The sequence below is a fragment of the Botryllus schlosseri genome, chromosome 1 (assembly GCF_051294905.1).
Source record: "Botryllus schlosseri isolate E-star chromosome 1, Bs_hap1, whole genome shotgun sequence".
Taxonomy (NCBI): domain Eukaryota; kingdom Metazoa; phylum Chordata; class Ascidiacea; order Stolidobranchia; family Styelidae; genus Botryllus; species Botryllus schlosseri.
Window position 1 is genome coordinate 29,472,521 of NC_137236.1, and position 15,825 is coordinate 29,488,345.

The following is a 15,825-nucleotide window of genomic DNA, read 5'->3' on the forward strand; positions in this document are numbered from 1 at the left end:
AGTGCGTGAAGAATAACGAAAAACGCAACCACCAAACGGAAACTACTTGATTGATTTACTGGAGTACAATTTTATTTTATGCACGTCCATGAAATCGACAAGATGAATTCCTGGGAAGGCGTTCCGTTTGCTTACACAGGGAAGAGAAAGAAAACCAGCGACGGGAATCCTTTGTTTGAACTTTGCGAAATAATTTATTTGACACGACAATTCAAGTTAATGGGATTCGTGGCGAGGACAATAAAAATGAATGTGGGAGCTCCTGGTTCGTATGAGAACATCCGTAAAGGTACTGCACGAACTTGTGCAGTAGGAGGGATATTTCCAATCAAACGTGTGTTTACAGTACATATATATACATTGTTTTTGTTATTTTGGGTATTCATGGTGTTGACCTCGGTCGGACTCGAACGCGTACCCATTGGTGTTGCAGCCATTGGTGTTACATATATGTTTATATACATTGACGAAGATTTTGACGAAAGTAGCAAAACTACGGACGGGATTATTTAAAACTTTAATTTCATAGGCGTAATATTAGAAGCTGCTTTTGCCTTTTAGTCCATACACCTGTCTATACTAGGAATGGCCGAATTAGTAGTCATTAAACATAGTGCATTTGATGCAATTCAAAAGATATCCCCCGTGCGCTGTGACTGAACGAAATTTCATTGTCACAGGATGTTTTAAGATGTCGTCAAACAAAATTCTATCAAATCCAAACTATATGCGGTCGAAAGGCAGCCGTTTTCGCGCCTAGTATTCTAGGAATGCTCATTGGGAATATTCGAAGATAAGGAACTACTGTTGCACCATGAAGCCGATGTAACATCTCCGTTTCTCCGGACGTAGATCACTCTGGGACCGCACATAAATTATTACCCATATAGCCCAAGAAATGGCAGTGGAATGAGACATTACATCATTAATAACTGATATGGCGTGATTTGTCAAATGAATTTCTAAAAAATCAGTAATAATTAAAGAACTTCTCGGAGGTACAGAACTTCAATATACAATTACTTGATTCATTAACCCTAAGCCTAAAACGCTAGAGTTAATTTCCATGGTTTTAAGCAAGTCACGAGTCATTCTCATTTTTTATAGTTTTGACTGGAGTCAAGTCGAGAAATTTTCAATTCACCACCGTCTCAAGTCCGAGTCCATGTCAGCTATAGTATAGCTATAGAGGGTCGAGTCCGAGTCATATTGTTTTGACTCAAGTCCGAGTCATTATGTTCACTGTTCAGTTTTCAGTTCAATCCGGTTCAAACCACATTTTTTCAACTTTGCCCGAGTGATCTGGAATGGCTTGCATTCATAATATCGAAATTTTCCTCAGTTTCTGGCCATATTTTAAAGTAGCAGGACTGCGATAGACGAAATACCAATCATGTGGTAACTAACTATTCTTCGGAATTACAATGATATGACTGTCTTAGCTGTCCTAGTCTCGAGTCATATGACTTAGTGCGAGTCATACACAACGACTCGGGTACAATTCGAGTCAATATTCACATTTGAAAAAATGTGTCGAATCAAGTCGTTACACCAAAAAAGGCTAATTCGAAGCTGTTACATTTAATTTAATTTGTATTTTAGTAATCAGTGCGACACGAGCTTTCGATTAGGAACAGTTTTGTAGCATTCAGTAGCATCTGAGCACTTGGATTGCCAGCTATAGGATAATCAATTACACTGGTTTTAGCCGGCTCAGCAGTCAGCACTAGACCGCTCTGAATATTCAAGTGTGACGACAGAGTTGCGCGTCTATCCGTAGGTTAGTGATCTAGAGTCCCAGTAAATGGCTTGAATAGTACGGGTTCTATAACACCACCCTAGTTTTAACACATAAATCCTTGCGTACACGACGACGTCATTGTAACGAACTTCGATTTTCTCCTATATTGACGTCAGAACTCTTCAATTGCAACTTCACAGTTGATTCACGATCATGTTATATGGTTCTTTCGAGACTGCAATTGAAAATATAGGGTTGATATGGCTCCATTGACGAAAAAAGGATTCATTTCCTTGTCTTGAACGCACTAAAGAATACCTTTGAACAGGTCTACTTCATTATATACCGCTTTTACTGTTTGCGATCACCCTCTTCAGAACATCCATTCGGATCCAGTCCTATACAGTCTGCGTGTTATAACTTATGAAACGAACGCTAGAATGTAGGGGGTGTTAATGACTCTACGTCGTATATACGTTTCCTATTTCTATTTCGAAACGTCCGAATATTTATACTATATGTTTTTTGAACAGCTTCTTTGAGGTACAGAACTTCAATATACAATTGAATAGTATATTCATATTAAAATGAACCCGAATATTTTCGGCTGACACTCGTCAGGGGTAATCGTCAGCAACTAGTAGAGAATTCGAAAGAACAGCGTATATTAACAATCGTAACACAAAATATGACGTCACCAGCACGAAATGTCGAATACGAGAGCGTTCAATGTACTATTTTTAGATGATACACGAACTCTTTTTGTTGACACAGCCTTGGCTGGTGTATTTTGATAAAAGTCGACTCCAAGGCGCACAAATGAAAGTGTGAGCGACCCTTTCCGAGTATGCGAAATCTGTCGTCTCGATAATTTTTCGCACAGGCGGGATTATCCAACAAGTGTTTGCCAATTGTAGAATTTATGGCCTTTGATTGGTCCGCATCAGTCTTGAGCGGGTGAGTTAAGGGTGAGCTTTTCATCGAGCGTGTTCTAATGAATCTAGGGACATGCTGATTTACGCGTTCCTGCAAGCGCTTTGACGTTCTTCCCACGTAGCCACAATCACAGTGGCACTTAAATTCGTAAGCTACATTGCTTTGCTGAAGTGCGGGTAGCACGTCTTTACGTGTTGCGGGGAGCAGTTGCGTTGTCGTGAAAATCACGACACAGTGAAGACCAACGTGATTTTCACGACAACGCAACTGCTCCCCGCAACACGTAAAGACGTGCTACCCGCACTTCAGCAAAGCAATGTAGTTTACGAATTTAAGTGCCACTGTGATTGTGGCTACGTGGGAAGAACGTCAAAGCGCTTGCAGGAACGCGTAAATCAGCATGTCCCTAGATTCATTAGAACACGCTCGATGAAAAGCTCACCCTTAACTCACCCGCTCAAGATTGATGCGGACCAATCAAAGGCCATAAATTCTGCAATTGGCAAACACTTGTTGGATAATCCCGCCTGTGCGAAAAATTATCGAGACGACAGATTTCGCATACTCGGAAAGGGTCGCTCACACTTTCATTTGTGCGCCTTAGAGTCGACTTTTATCAAAATACACCAGCCAAGGCTGTGTCAACAAAAAGAGTTCGTGTATCATCTAAAAATAGTACATTGAACGCTCTCGTATTCGACATTTCGTGCTGGTGACGTCATATTTTGTGTTACGATTGTTGATATACGCTGTTCTTTCGAATTCTCTACTAGTTGCTGACGATTACCCCTGACGAGTGTCAGCCGAAAATATTCGGGTTCATTTTAATATGTATATACTATTCAATTGTATATGTTTTTTCTAAAATATTTAAACAATCATGTTTTTTATTCAAATATGATCAAAATATGATCATCACCTAGTCAAATCCGAGTCCGAGGGTTTTTGTGGAGGGTTGAGTCGAGTCAAAGTCAATGTCTTCACTGTTCAGTTACAAGTTCGAGCAATGCTTAACGCAATTTTTCATCACTCAGGTTCGTGATAGCGAATGCCTCTCAATCATATTATGCTAATGTTCATCATCCTTCGTAATTTATGACCCTATTACTCCGATGCAAGAGTACAGATAGATGGAATACAAATAATGTGGAATGTATATTCTTCGAAGTTACAATGGAAGTTCTATTCCGGCCGTCGGAGTCTCGAGTCATATGACTTGTATACAAATCGAGTCAATACAAAAATTGACTCAAGTCGAAGCGAGTCAAATAAAGAGGGAGAAATTGACTCGGGTCGAGTCGATTCACTGACAAATCGCCACTAGAGTCGGACTTGAGTCGATTAATGTATCGAGTTATTACAACCCTTGATGAATTATCCATGACTGCATGCTATATTGAGTATGTTCGTTATTCAGGACCGTTAGATTATGCAGGTGTTCCGGTCCGAAACTTACAAAGATTCTCATTATAATACAAATATTTCCTACCAGGCTTAGCAAATTTTGTTTCGTATAAGAACCAATTTGCACGACTACAGTACAAGATTATTTTCCCACTAATTAGTTCTCATGAGCGCAGTCGACAGTGCGGCCAAGGTACTAACTGTACCGCAGGTCGAATGTTCATGTGATGTTATTGATGTGTAATCGAACTCCAGTAGGTTCTCTTATTCGTTGCATATAGTATATCTTTCAAATTCCAATAGACCTGATCTTATTCAGGTATAATACTTGACCGTATCCTAGTAGTCTGTCGATAAGGATTAAGTAGATGACCGACAACAACGTTAGTGACAAGATACAGGCATTTGTCCTCCATAATAACCTACCATATATACGATATAATAAGCAACTTCATCCATCGTGCGTTCCGCACAAATTCCACAATTTCCTTCTTTAATTTTTTTGTGATATCAAAATAACTGATGAAGACATCCACAGTGTATTTAATTTTCACTTTGTAATATACCAAATACATGAAGCAGGCCTATACTACTGCGTGGAAGCTCTGGATTGGAACCATTGGATTCCGATCCAAAAATCACTGTGTTTGCCTTTTGCCTTGCCCGTTAGATTCGCTTCTCACGAATTTGCGGTCAAGGCTCTTTCAATATGTTCCGAATGACATCAACACAATGCAACAATGGTATATACACGGGGATATGGACATAAGGATATATACATAATCTGAAATAGGCGAAAATTTTTTGAGCTATGAAGTTACGAAACATATTTATGACTTGTGATATTGAGCAAAGGGTTGGAGAAGCCAGGTGCTTTTCTCTCCGTGACTAAACGACACTGGATATAGGCTAGAGTTGGACCCTCATTACCGTAGCATTCCTCAGTCCGCTTAGGGCATTTTTGTCGCTCACAAACCGACATCCCTCTTCACTTCGGCACAATGCAGATATTACACTAACGTCAGGAAATGTAAAAACAAGCCATTATAGCCTAGCTCATTTCCTGTGTCGATATTGAATGGAGGCATGCAGTGAGGAATATTGTGAATGTATCAATCCCGCTCTGTCTAGTCTAGTGAGATCGTTTGAGATGCCAAGTTTTGTATACGCGTTAACAGTAGAGTTTGTAATAGTTATCTTAATAGCTGGATGAGGAGCGGAGGAATATTACGTAGTTTGCTTCTGTCAGTACGGACGTATGTCGAATACCAGGGAATTTGGCACTTGGCGGGCCTTTATAGTACTAATCCTAACCTTCCCTCACCCCTAACAACAAACCCTAACAATAAACTCGCCCTAACTATAGCCCTAACGGCCTGACCCAACCCCAGACCGTAAATAACCCTGATCCCTATCCCGAATACATTGATATTGACATGAAGGGCCATGTGCCGAATAGCACATAGCACATGCTTACATAATCATTATAGTTTCTACAATCTTCATGCCGAATTCACAAAGTGCCGAGTTTGCTGGTAAGGTATACACAATGTACAATGCAATAAGACACAATGCGTTGCAATGAACAGAACAGCACTGATATCCGTCTCTGCCCTGCCCGATGTCGCTGTTCTTTCTTCAATTTTTGTCTCTATTCCGCGACTCTCTGTTGTACTTTCCATTCCTTTCATCAGATCTTTTTTGAGCTTTTTTCGCCGTAAGAACAGCGACGTGGAGGAAAAGTAGCCCAGAATAACCTCCGTTGCGAAATCGAATCCGGGGCGCCCGGGCGGCAGGCGCTTAACGTCACCACCGCACTATCTCCCCCGCTACTGCCCTCACTAAGCCAACTCCCGTGGTAATCCATCATCAGACTAACTACCTTTCTGTTCCTGAGGATAATCACCCTAACATTACGAACGCTAGATTAGGATGCAGTAGCAACCCTAATCTCGACGTTTCAAAGTATGATATAAGTCCTGGTGGTGCATATTCGCTAATTCCAAAGCATGGACAATTGTACGAAGGACATATCCGTCTATGAATCCTACATCGTTAATTTAAGCATTGATAGACGCAGATTGACGAGTGCTGTTCATTGCAAATAACTACACATGTATATCATTGCCTCAACGAAAGATATAAGTCGTTGTGTGATAGCTCTTCATAAATACACATGTACGCGTTTGCGGGACAATATAGGCTACACGGAGTGATATCGGACTCATCACGATTTCTACATTACTATTATCAGTCATTTTAATGCTAGTAAATCTGCATGACCTGGACATGGTCCATGACCAGTAAAACTCAATATATATCTCGGTATGTGATAGGTAGGCTAATAAGGCTATTCCTCCATGCGTTTGACGGTGATGGTATATAGCTGCAGGAATTCTCTTACCGGTTTTCAAAAGGAACCTTGAGCGGCTTAAATATAAATTATATATTTTATTTTAGCATCGATATACAGAAATTACCGATTAATATTCATAGAAGCAAACTTCAACTGTCTGATATACATTTGTGGGATTATCAGAAATCAATGACAGCCACATCTGACTCTAAGAGCTGCGGTTGGGAAATAGATCATTATATGATTGGTCCAAAAATGGTTCGGTCATTTCCGAAAGGTTTATTTTTGTGCTGCAAACTAGACCAACGCACCACAAAGGGAAATATCAACATATCTGTTCATACTGTCCTAGCTAGAGGAGTTTTATATATTCTTCTTATAAGAAATTTCACTAAGAGTGAGTAGGCTACTTCTCGCTTTCGGTACGGAAGAAAGTTCGAAATGTCTTTCGTTCGTTCATGTATCTAATGGCGTTGAGTGACTATACTGCCATATATTGTGACACATATGGTCTTAATAAAGTCATTGAATTATTTGAACTTCTTATCCCGTCTTATCGACAATATCGGTGATTACATGATTCTATTATGGTACGCGATAACTCCGATGACCATTGTGTCGAGGTTTGTAAACGGTGAAAAGATACACCACGATTTGCGCATCTTTCGTATTTCAACGATGACGGCTAACACGGCAAACCGCATAATCACAATCTAATAGATAAAAATATAATAAACATGTTATTCGTATACCACAGCATTACTAGTCCTGAACTTGGATATTCAGCTGTAAAAGCTCCTCCCTATATGGACTGATTGCACGTGTGATTTCGGTTCCTTTTATGCGATGATATTATATTTATGTTTCGCACTATTAATAGCTGGCGCAAGCATACAAGGTGAGTTAGTTTCTCCATCCCTTCTTGATTTGAGTTTTCCCTGCTAGGGAGATAGAGAGCGAGAGAGAGGGAGAGAGAGAGAGCGAGAGAGAGCCGATAAGAGAGACAGAGAGCCAGTGTGGGCGGATGAGAGAGAGAGAGAGAGAGAGAGCTAGTGATAGAAAGAGAGCGGGGAATATTTATATATAAATAGAAGGAGCAACCCCTGCCCCATGTATAGGCCTACATCTGACGATTCTGGTCAGATCAAAATCAACAAAAGTCAGAGTCGTCAATCCCAATGCTCAAGTACAAATATAAGTAATGTCACGCCTTCTTTATCGATTAGAAATAGATGTAGCCGTTCACAAACAGCGTTGAAGTAGAATTCTAAACCGAAAAATATTGTTCAAGTAATTCACTGCTCACAGCTTTCAAAATTACAAGAATGCATAATGGCAAAACGCTTGAAGAATGACGAATGGCGCACCATCTATACCAGACCCGGGCAAAGTGCGGCCCGTGAGCCAAGTGCGGCACGCGAAAAGCTGGTTGAAATTCAAAACCTACGTTTTAACGTTGCTGCGTGGACTAAACCATAGGCTGTATAAATTGAACCGAAAATTCATTTACTTTCAAGCATGTTCATTATTTTGCCGCCATTACGCAGCCTACTTACGTCGCATTCGTAATCCAGATTCGAAATAACGTAACTGTAGAAAAGTATGCCGTATCAATTAAAGTCACTAAAAGTCATCAAACCTTCTTTGTTGCCATTGCCACACTATGCGTTACACGGCCTGTGCTCGAAATTGTTACGTTTACAAATCACTAACTCGTAAAATAAGTCAATCAGTGCCAGTGATTACTAATGAGTCATCATCACCAATAAAGGATGAACTGGCATGTGAAAAAGAGAAAGCAGAAAGTTGAAAATCATTGTTTTACGGGAGTCAGGGGTGAACCCGTCTTTTCAGTAGTTAGTGCCGAGCAGGTCCCCGTGTTTAAGGAGTAGGCCTATGTATAATGTAAGTCGGCTATGACAAAAACACGAATACATACCCTCGGTCAAGGTAAGGGGAATTTCGGAAGAACTGCAAGCTTCGCTCAACAGCAAGGCTATTTCGCCAAGCTGCACACTGCTAGGAAGGCAGCTTCGAAGGCAATAAGCTTTGTAGTATCTCAAACACATTTTAATGTCTTGATAGACCACCGCGGACAGGGGTTTAAAGAGAGTTCAAAATGTATCTTCTCATTTGGCCCGCGGAGAAAATATTTGCCCATCCTTGATCTATACTCATGATTGTTCAAATTATTATACTTTGCTGCCACGATTTAGTTGCCATATCGCGCGGCTGTTACAACAATCTAACGCATAAAAGTGATGTATAGCGATCCCAACACTACTTATTTTATGTGTCGAGGGTATATTCAATCGGGAGGCTGCACAGACTAAAGAATAACCACTTGAGTCAGCAAGTTGTGCAAGAAGGCAACGTACCTAACTGAGTATTAAAAGATAGAAGTACTCAGTTACTGACAGTCTCTGATTTCACAATTTTATCTAGAGTACCTGTAAATTATTTCTTCAGGACGGAAATGTTCAAACTATTCATTTGAATGCAACGATGGAAGTCAGTGTCTATATATTGGTCACTTTTGCGACGGGCGGAAACACTGCAGGTAATATGATGGGTCGCTGACTGCTTGCACGGTGACCAGAGCCGAACGGTCGCATAGTTTCCCGTACGGCTCCACTTCAGACTATCGTCAGATTAGAAACTGCTACTAAGACCCTTGCAATTGTTTTAGTAAACTCAGCTTGCCAAATTTAGATGTGGGTCGCGGAATATGTTCCAACCGGTAATTGGGACGTGACAATGAAAAGGCTACGAACATTGCAAGCCACATTGCCCACACTGCAAACCAATAAGGTTTGGCCTCTTTTTCGCTTAGCCGATCGGTTTCAAAATGAAACCTTTGTCGCGGACCTATCTCTTAAAACGCAAATGTTTAACAGTGGAAACTCAATGAAGCTGATTCACTATAGGGCAGTGGTTTTTACCCAGGATTCACACGGGCCCTAGGGCCTCGCTGAGCCAGTCACAGAAATTTACAGGAGGTAAGGACACTCAATAAATTCGTGGTGCGCCCGTGCTAGCCATCATTGGCTGCAGAGAATCAGGCGCGTTCACCTCCAATTGTGACTGTTCCGGTGCTATACGTTATGGGCAGTACCGTGCGCAAGGAAGACTTGTGTTCGAAATCGAAACCAGTTCCTTTAGAAATACTGATTCATTACAATAGTTTCATTTTGTTTTATAAATCATGTTTTATTTCATTTGTACTTTTACCGCTGATGCTGATGCATACTCATAATCCATGATGTGTGTTGTGTATATGTACCTGTATTCTATAGTAATGTTTTAGGTGGTGGAGATGTGGTACCGATGGATCACTGGGACCGAAAATACTTTAAAAATTCTCCATCTTAATTCCATGATTACACTCCGCGAACTTGTATACAATTTCATGTTGGCAAAATCTTTACCCACATACAAAAAATGTCGACGTGCGCGAGCTATAGGGTCTCTGACAGATGTTTTCTGTTTTGGGGGGTGTAAACTAAATTTCGATCGACGCACACATTTTTCTTTGTAACCTTCAGTACGAACAAACCAGCAATCCTTTTTAATGTGAAGTGTAAGGCTTGTATGAGGCTATATAATGACAGATATTAACTTATTCAATACCTTCCCTGAGTGGAATTTTTTTCGATTAAAGTATAAAATTCGTAGGGGGGACCAATGATACAATGGCCAAATCAAGCAAAATAATCAAGCATACTAATCATGCAACAACTAAAACATGCCTACACACAGAAAATATTTATGTAATAATTGCATGTGTTGTTTTATCGCTATAGGTATTTGGAAGTCACAAGGTCGATTTTCGGGCAATATGTATGTACCCTCACATTTAGAAGTTCGAGCCGAAATCGAAACGTGATTTTATTGCAACATTTGAGTTATTATCAGTTCTATTTTGTGACGGTTGCCACCCAACATCCTTCTTTGGCTTGATGTAGGTTTGGTCATCATACACAGCAAGAAAAGTTGTGACAGCTGAGTTTTTGAGTATATGTCTCATAGGTACCTGGGTCGTGTGCCGTGGTACCCACCAGGTGGGGACCGCTGACACGTTCAAGTAACATATTTTAAACGTTCATAAGTATTTTTTGAAGAAAAAACGGATATTCACGTATGTATGCACGATAGGTAGAGCTTGTATCAAAGTGTCGAACCAGCAAATGATCTGCTATTACCGTCTGAACATTTTGGGGCCAGAGATCATTTTCCAATTTTTGATCCATCGGCACCACATCTTCCCTATATACTGCGGTATATTTATGTTTCGGAGACTCGGCGAAAATGCGGCGTTCACCTGATGCTAGCAGATTTAAGTAAACCCCCAAATGTGGTCCTCTCCATGAACTGCATCGTCATAAAGGGACCTATATAAGTCTTTATACCCCATCGCATTGTCGTCCACAGGAGGTAATTCCACCAATCTCGCTTCTGCTGATCCATACAATTCCGATTAAACTATAGGTGACTGTTCAATTATGCAATAATATTACAGCTACAATTGTAGCACGCCCGTGTCTTACGAAATTTGAGGTGTGGATTCGCTGACAAATGGCACAATTGAGTGCCACTCCCACTCGGTACAACATAAAAAAGGCATTCCGCTGTCACCCTATGATACAAATTCATCTTTATGAATATTTTCAGGGATGGTAGCGACGAACTCATGTCATTACCTGTCAATGGTTCGGGGTATCGAGCATGTTATGGACGAGAATCAGCATACAACGGAGTGGAACCATGTCGGATAAGCGACAAATCAATTTGCGACGGAGTACGAACATGTGCCGAAGGTTAAAAATTTCATGCCGACTCTATTATGGTAACAGCTGATATCGAAATACAATGATACGATGTTAGGCATCGGTTCCGTAATTGTAAATAAGGAAGATATATCAGTGTATTATAGTCTGTTTATGTTCGACGAATCATGATGACATTTTGTGCACTCAGTCAAGCAAGAGGCCTCATTAAAGATTTATACCAACAGACTAGTCCACGTGTTTGGTGCATTGGAATTTTCCAGGAACCACTTACAGTTATACAGCCTGCCTCCTAGACCAATAAACCAAGTTCACCGCAATTGTGGTTTCCCTCCCCATGACGTACGATATATGCACCTACGAGGCTTAACCCTGCATCTAGGAAAGATTACGAAGTGTTTCTTTTCAACAGGAACGGATGAATGCTTATGTGGCGATAAAAATAAAGGTAATACGCTAAATATGTACTGATTTTCATTAAATAACTTATTGACAGTACAGAATTTGAATACAGCTTCAAACGTCCGTTCATATTAGGGGTTTTTCCGTGATTAATATACCAGTAGGCCTACGGTTTAGGAGAAGGGCCAAAACAACACTTCGTCAGACCCCAAAAGAAACATTTGTCTCGGGCCATCAAGGGGTGATCAAATAACCTTCCGGAGGCATCGCCTCCACGGCCCTCGTTTAACCGCTGCTCGACTTCCAGAGATTATTTTTGTGTACGGCATGCAGCCCGGCGTTTTCAAATTCACGATTGAGTTACTTCAATAATATCAGCAATTGCATATATTTCGGTTTCATTTTCAGTCCACGTGGTCAGATTAACCGGTAAAGCTGAACGACGTGGTGCCTTTGTAAACATGAGGCATGCTAATGTTAATGATATACCATCGGTAATTATACATCTACCGGGCCCGTTGTTAATAATTACTTTGTTGAATATTGTTATTTCGTGACCTCCCGCTTGCTATACAGTCAAAAAATATTGGAATCGCCTAAGAATGACTAAAAGAAAAACATCTTTCGTGAGACGCACGGGTTGGCATTTCATGTATAATCATTTTCTCATACATTGCCATTTAGGCGCTTATATAAACAGTTGATAATTGAATATATAGCTATGCACATATGAAGGTCTCGGCCCACATGCGGCGGTAATTTTCGGCCAAGCTTTTCTCGCCGCGAATGCGGAGTCTCATATCGGCCGAAATAGTTTATGACTTGAAGTGCAGTGGCGCGGTAATGTGTATTTCTACATAACTAAAGCCTATTTTCTTTGGGGTGGAGTATTCATATAAAAATCAAGACAGGTAGCGACATCAAATCTAGCCAGGCGCGAAAAATTTTCACAAGTTTTAATAATATCACCAAAAGAGGCTTCATAATTTCCGTCTTTACGAAATCACTTGAGAGAGAGAGAGACAACATAATATTCTTTTTCGCCTGCACCGCCGAGATGCGGTACGACCGTAAGGTCACCTAGTCTGCACCCCGTGTTTTCTCCTTCCCCCTTCGAGCTCGCCCCCCCCCAATTAGGGGGCTTGGGGTGTGGTAATTACGGCAGTATCAAGGAGCCTATGTAAAATAGTAGCAGCGGAGATAATACGGAATTCCGTATTTTCAAATTAAAGCGGTTGTCTTGAATATGAGATCATGAAAACCGCAATATCACAAACATTCGTTTTGTCACGGCATGAAAATCAGTATTTCTGTGCTCATAAGTCGAAATTTATGGAATGATTTCTACTTTTACTTGGGTATCATCGATCCATTCGTTTTATCGTGCACGCATAGGACCTCTAAACTAGGTATGTGACTGCATTACACAATTATACAATTTATCAGCGAAAATAGAAGATAGAATGCGATACCGCAAAGTTGGGACATAGTGTTATGATGCAATACACTACCAACCTATACATCACTGAAATCTGAAATACAATAACCTCCTCCGATTGTTAACGAGTAATACGAACGTATGAATTATATATATTCGTTCGATTTGAATCATTCAAGATAGTTGGATAAAGTGAACAGAATATAGCAGTGGTTCTTCACCCTTTTGACCTCGTGAGCAGGTGAACCTTCCAAAACCAAAACTCCCCCTAAATTCGATTACGACAAATGCATGCAACTTGAGTGTAATATTGGAAACTTCATTCAATACCTACTTTTTGCTAAAAAATATTTACACGTGGTTCTAATGAGATATCAGCCAATCTTCGCAAAGTCCTGTTTGAGACAACTTATATAATTGAAATTGTTCTGTATTCTGCGAAAGAAATATGACTTTGCTGTTTGCCATTCCCACTAAATTTGATTGCCATTACAACTGCTTAGAAGCTTTTAAATATAGCCTACACCATACATCATACAAAAAGACGTCCTAAACTTCGTTATAAATTTAAAATCGGATGTTTTATAGCTCTAATTAATGGACAAATGAAATGAGATATAAAATTATAAAATACTCGGAAGACCGACAGGAAACTAGTCACTGACCAGCACGGATCCGCGGAGAGCCGGTTGAGAACCAAAAAAAAGTCACCTTTGTGAAAAAAAGTCCATTTTGTCCAATATTTATGCAAAATTCTCAAAAAAGAGGACAAAATCTCAAAAAGAAGACATTTGGGCGTCCCTCAAGGACATTTTCAAAAAAGTTAAAAAAGAGGACAAATCCTCTCAAAAGAGGAGGTATGGTAACCCAATAGAACGGAGATACATTACCATTATATTACTTTACTGCTAGTTTACGACAACGTAAGCTGAAAGCTCCGATAGCTTCGTTTGCGGTCAATATATCTGTGATATAACATTGGAGACCCAGTAAAACGCAACGCACTATCATTGAGTGACTGGTTGATGTCAAACGTCACAATGGCGTATTCAGAACAATCCAAACATTTTAACAACTACTGCGATTTATTCCACACCGATTACTTGATGACTTGAAATTGACTCATAAATTTTGCTCCGAGTTACGACTCAATCCACATTTTTGAAACTCCGAATCCATTCAAGTCAAGTCACTTTAGCAAAGTGATTGAGTCAAGTCAAGTCATACGAAATGTTGAATTGAGTCATCACAACACTGCTATCTCATTTAGATCAGTGGTTCTCAACCTTTTTCACCTCGCGGACCAGTAAAATTTCAAAAAATGTCTGGCGGACCGGTGGACTTTCAAAATTGAAATGAAGCCAAAATATAAAGTATGCAACCGTTTTTTGCAATTTATGGTGCTAGAGAGTGACATTTAGAGGGTTTGGATCGTAATTATAATCTTCATGGTGGCATCCATGTGATTTTATGGAAGTGAGTCAGCTGAGTTGATGTAAAATTGCCTTGTCCAGATAAACGTGCTACCGCCGAGAGTCGTTTACAGTCTTTCGTGCCGAAGGCCGTGGATTAACTGACCGCGCCAACTCGGATAATATGCATCTCTTCGACAATATCGAGAGATGAAGCTTTTAGAGTATGACCATGCATCCTACTACGAGAACAATGCGCCGCACGAAAACACCTGGCAACAGCGATACCTGGCCACTGGCCAGTGGCCATCCACAAAATTAATGAATCGAAAATGAATGATCGTGCGAATTGCGCGGTTTAGCGAGTCAGCTCGTACTTAGCGATTCGATCGTATGTCGTCACAGGATACAACTCGAACATTAAGTCAAATTCAACATGTTTCCGGCACTAATCTAGACTACCTCACGAAGTTCTGCATCAGTTTAAAATTTGACGTTTTATTTATTTTACCAATGGACTAGCCTTCAACATGTTTCATTTTGAAATTAAGGTATAAAATCCTAATATACCTCGCGGACCGGTAGAAAAGTCGTCACGGACCGGCACCGGTCCGCGGACCGGCGGTTGAGAACCACTGATTTAGATCATATTGACAATATTTGCTTTCGGTGCTTGAAGCATTCCAGCATTTACATTCCCGTCAGCAAGGTGTGCGATGGAAGGTTTGATTGTCCCGACCTGACAGATGAATGTCTTTGTCGTTTATCTGATCATCGCATGGTTTGCGATAGACTAGTATGGGGTATGGAATATATGTTGTTCTATCTTGCGTAGAAAGGAATATAATCTTCATATTTATATCACAGAGGGGCAAGTGCCGCATCTTCACTGCGGAGAATCAAACATATCAACCCGGATTGATGTCAACGTAAGGCAGGTGTGCGATATGAAGTACGTAACGTATGTTCCTGTATAGCACAGTACAAACAATGGATTAGGAAAACATATTATCCATCAGAATTCTATCCAATTCTCGCTATTCATATATCTGTGCTCACTTACTTTTCTCCTTAGAACTTCAGTATAATGCTGTTCGCACATGTTTTGAATAACACATACCTTTTTTTAAGTGGAATATTACAACTTTCGGGGAAATAAAATTTGTCAACAGCATTTATAACTCTATTGCGCAGCAAATCAGTGTATTTTACGGGGTATATATCAGGTCTGGTGGCGGTCCGTGGTTGAGCTACATCTTTACCGCTAGTTTTCCTGTAATTCACCCAATGCAAATCTGATGCACGTGAAGTGCATAGTGCATTTTTGTACAGAGTAATGGAATCGAATG

At 40.3% G+C, this 15,825-nt stretch overlaps 1 protein-coding gene across 1 annotated transcript; it reads left to right on the plus strand.

Moving 5' to 3' along the window:
* Positions 1–4,775: 4,775 nt before the first annotated feature.
* LOC145446973 (uncharacterized) lies at positions 4,776–15,581 on the plus strand. The gene is made up of 6 exons (XM_080325382.1): positions 4,776–7,335; positions 8,907–8,997; positions 11,109–11,254; positions 11,637–11,672; positions 15,121–15,279; positions 15,344–15,581. Exons 1-6 carry the CDS (start codon positions 7,284–7,286, stop codon positions 15,451–15,453), a joined length of 594 nt encoding a protein of 197 aa, XP_080181508.1. The 5' UTR covers positions 4,776–7,283; the 3' UTR covers positions 15,454–15,581.
* Positions 15,582–15,825: the final 244 nt, after the last annotated feature.

Excerpts from the sequence above, each read along its gene's own strand:
- LOC145446973 (XM_080325382.1), top strand. The coding sequence starts at position 7,284 with ATGATATTATATTTATGTTTCGCACTATTAATAGCTGGCGCAAGCATA. Across the intron at positions 8,998-11,108 it reads GACGGGCGGAAACACTGCAG|GGATGGTAGCGACGAACTCA; the intron begins GTAATATGATGG and ends GAATATTTTCAG. Across the intron at positions 15,280-15,343 it reads TTGCGATAGACTAGTATGGG|AGGGGCAAGTGCCGCATCTT; the intron begins GTATGGAATATA and ends TTTATATCACAG.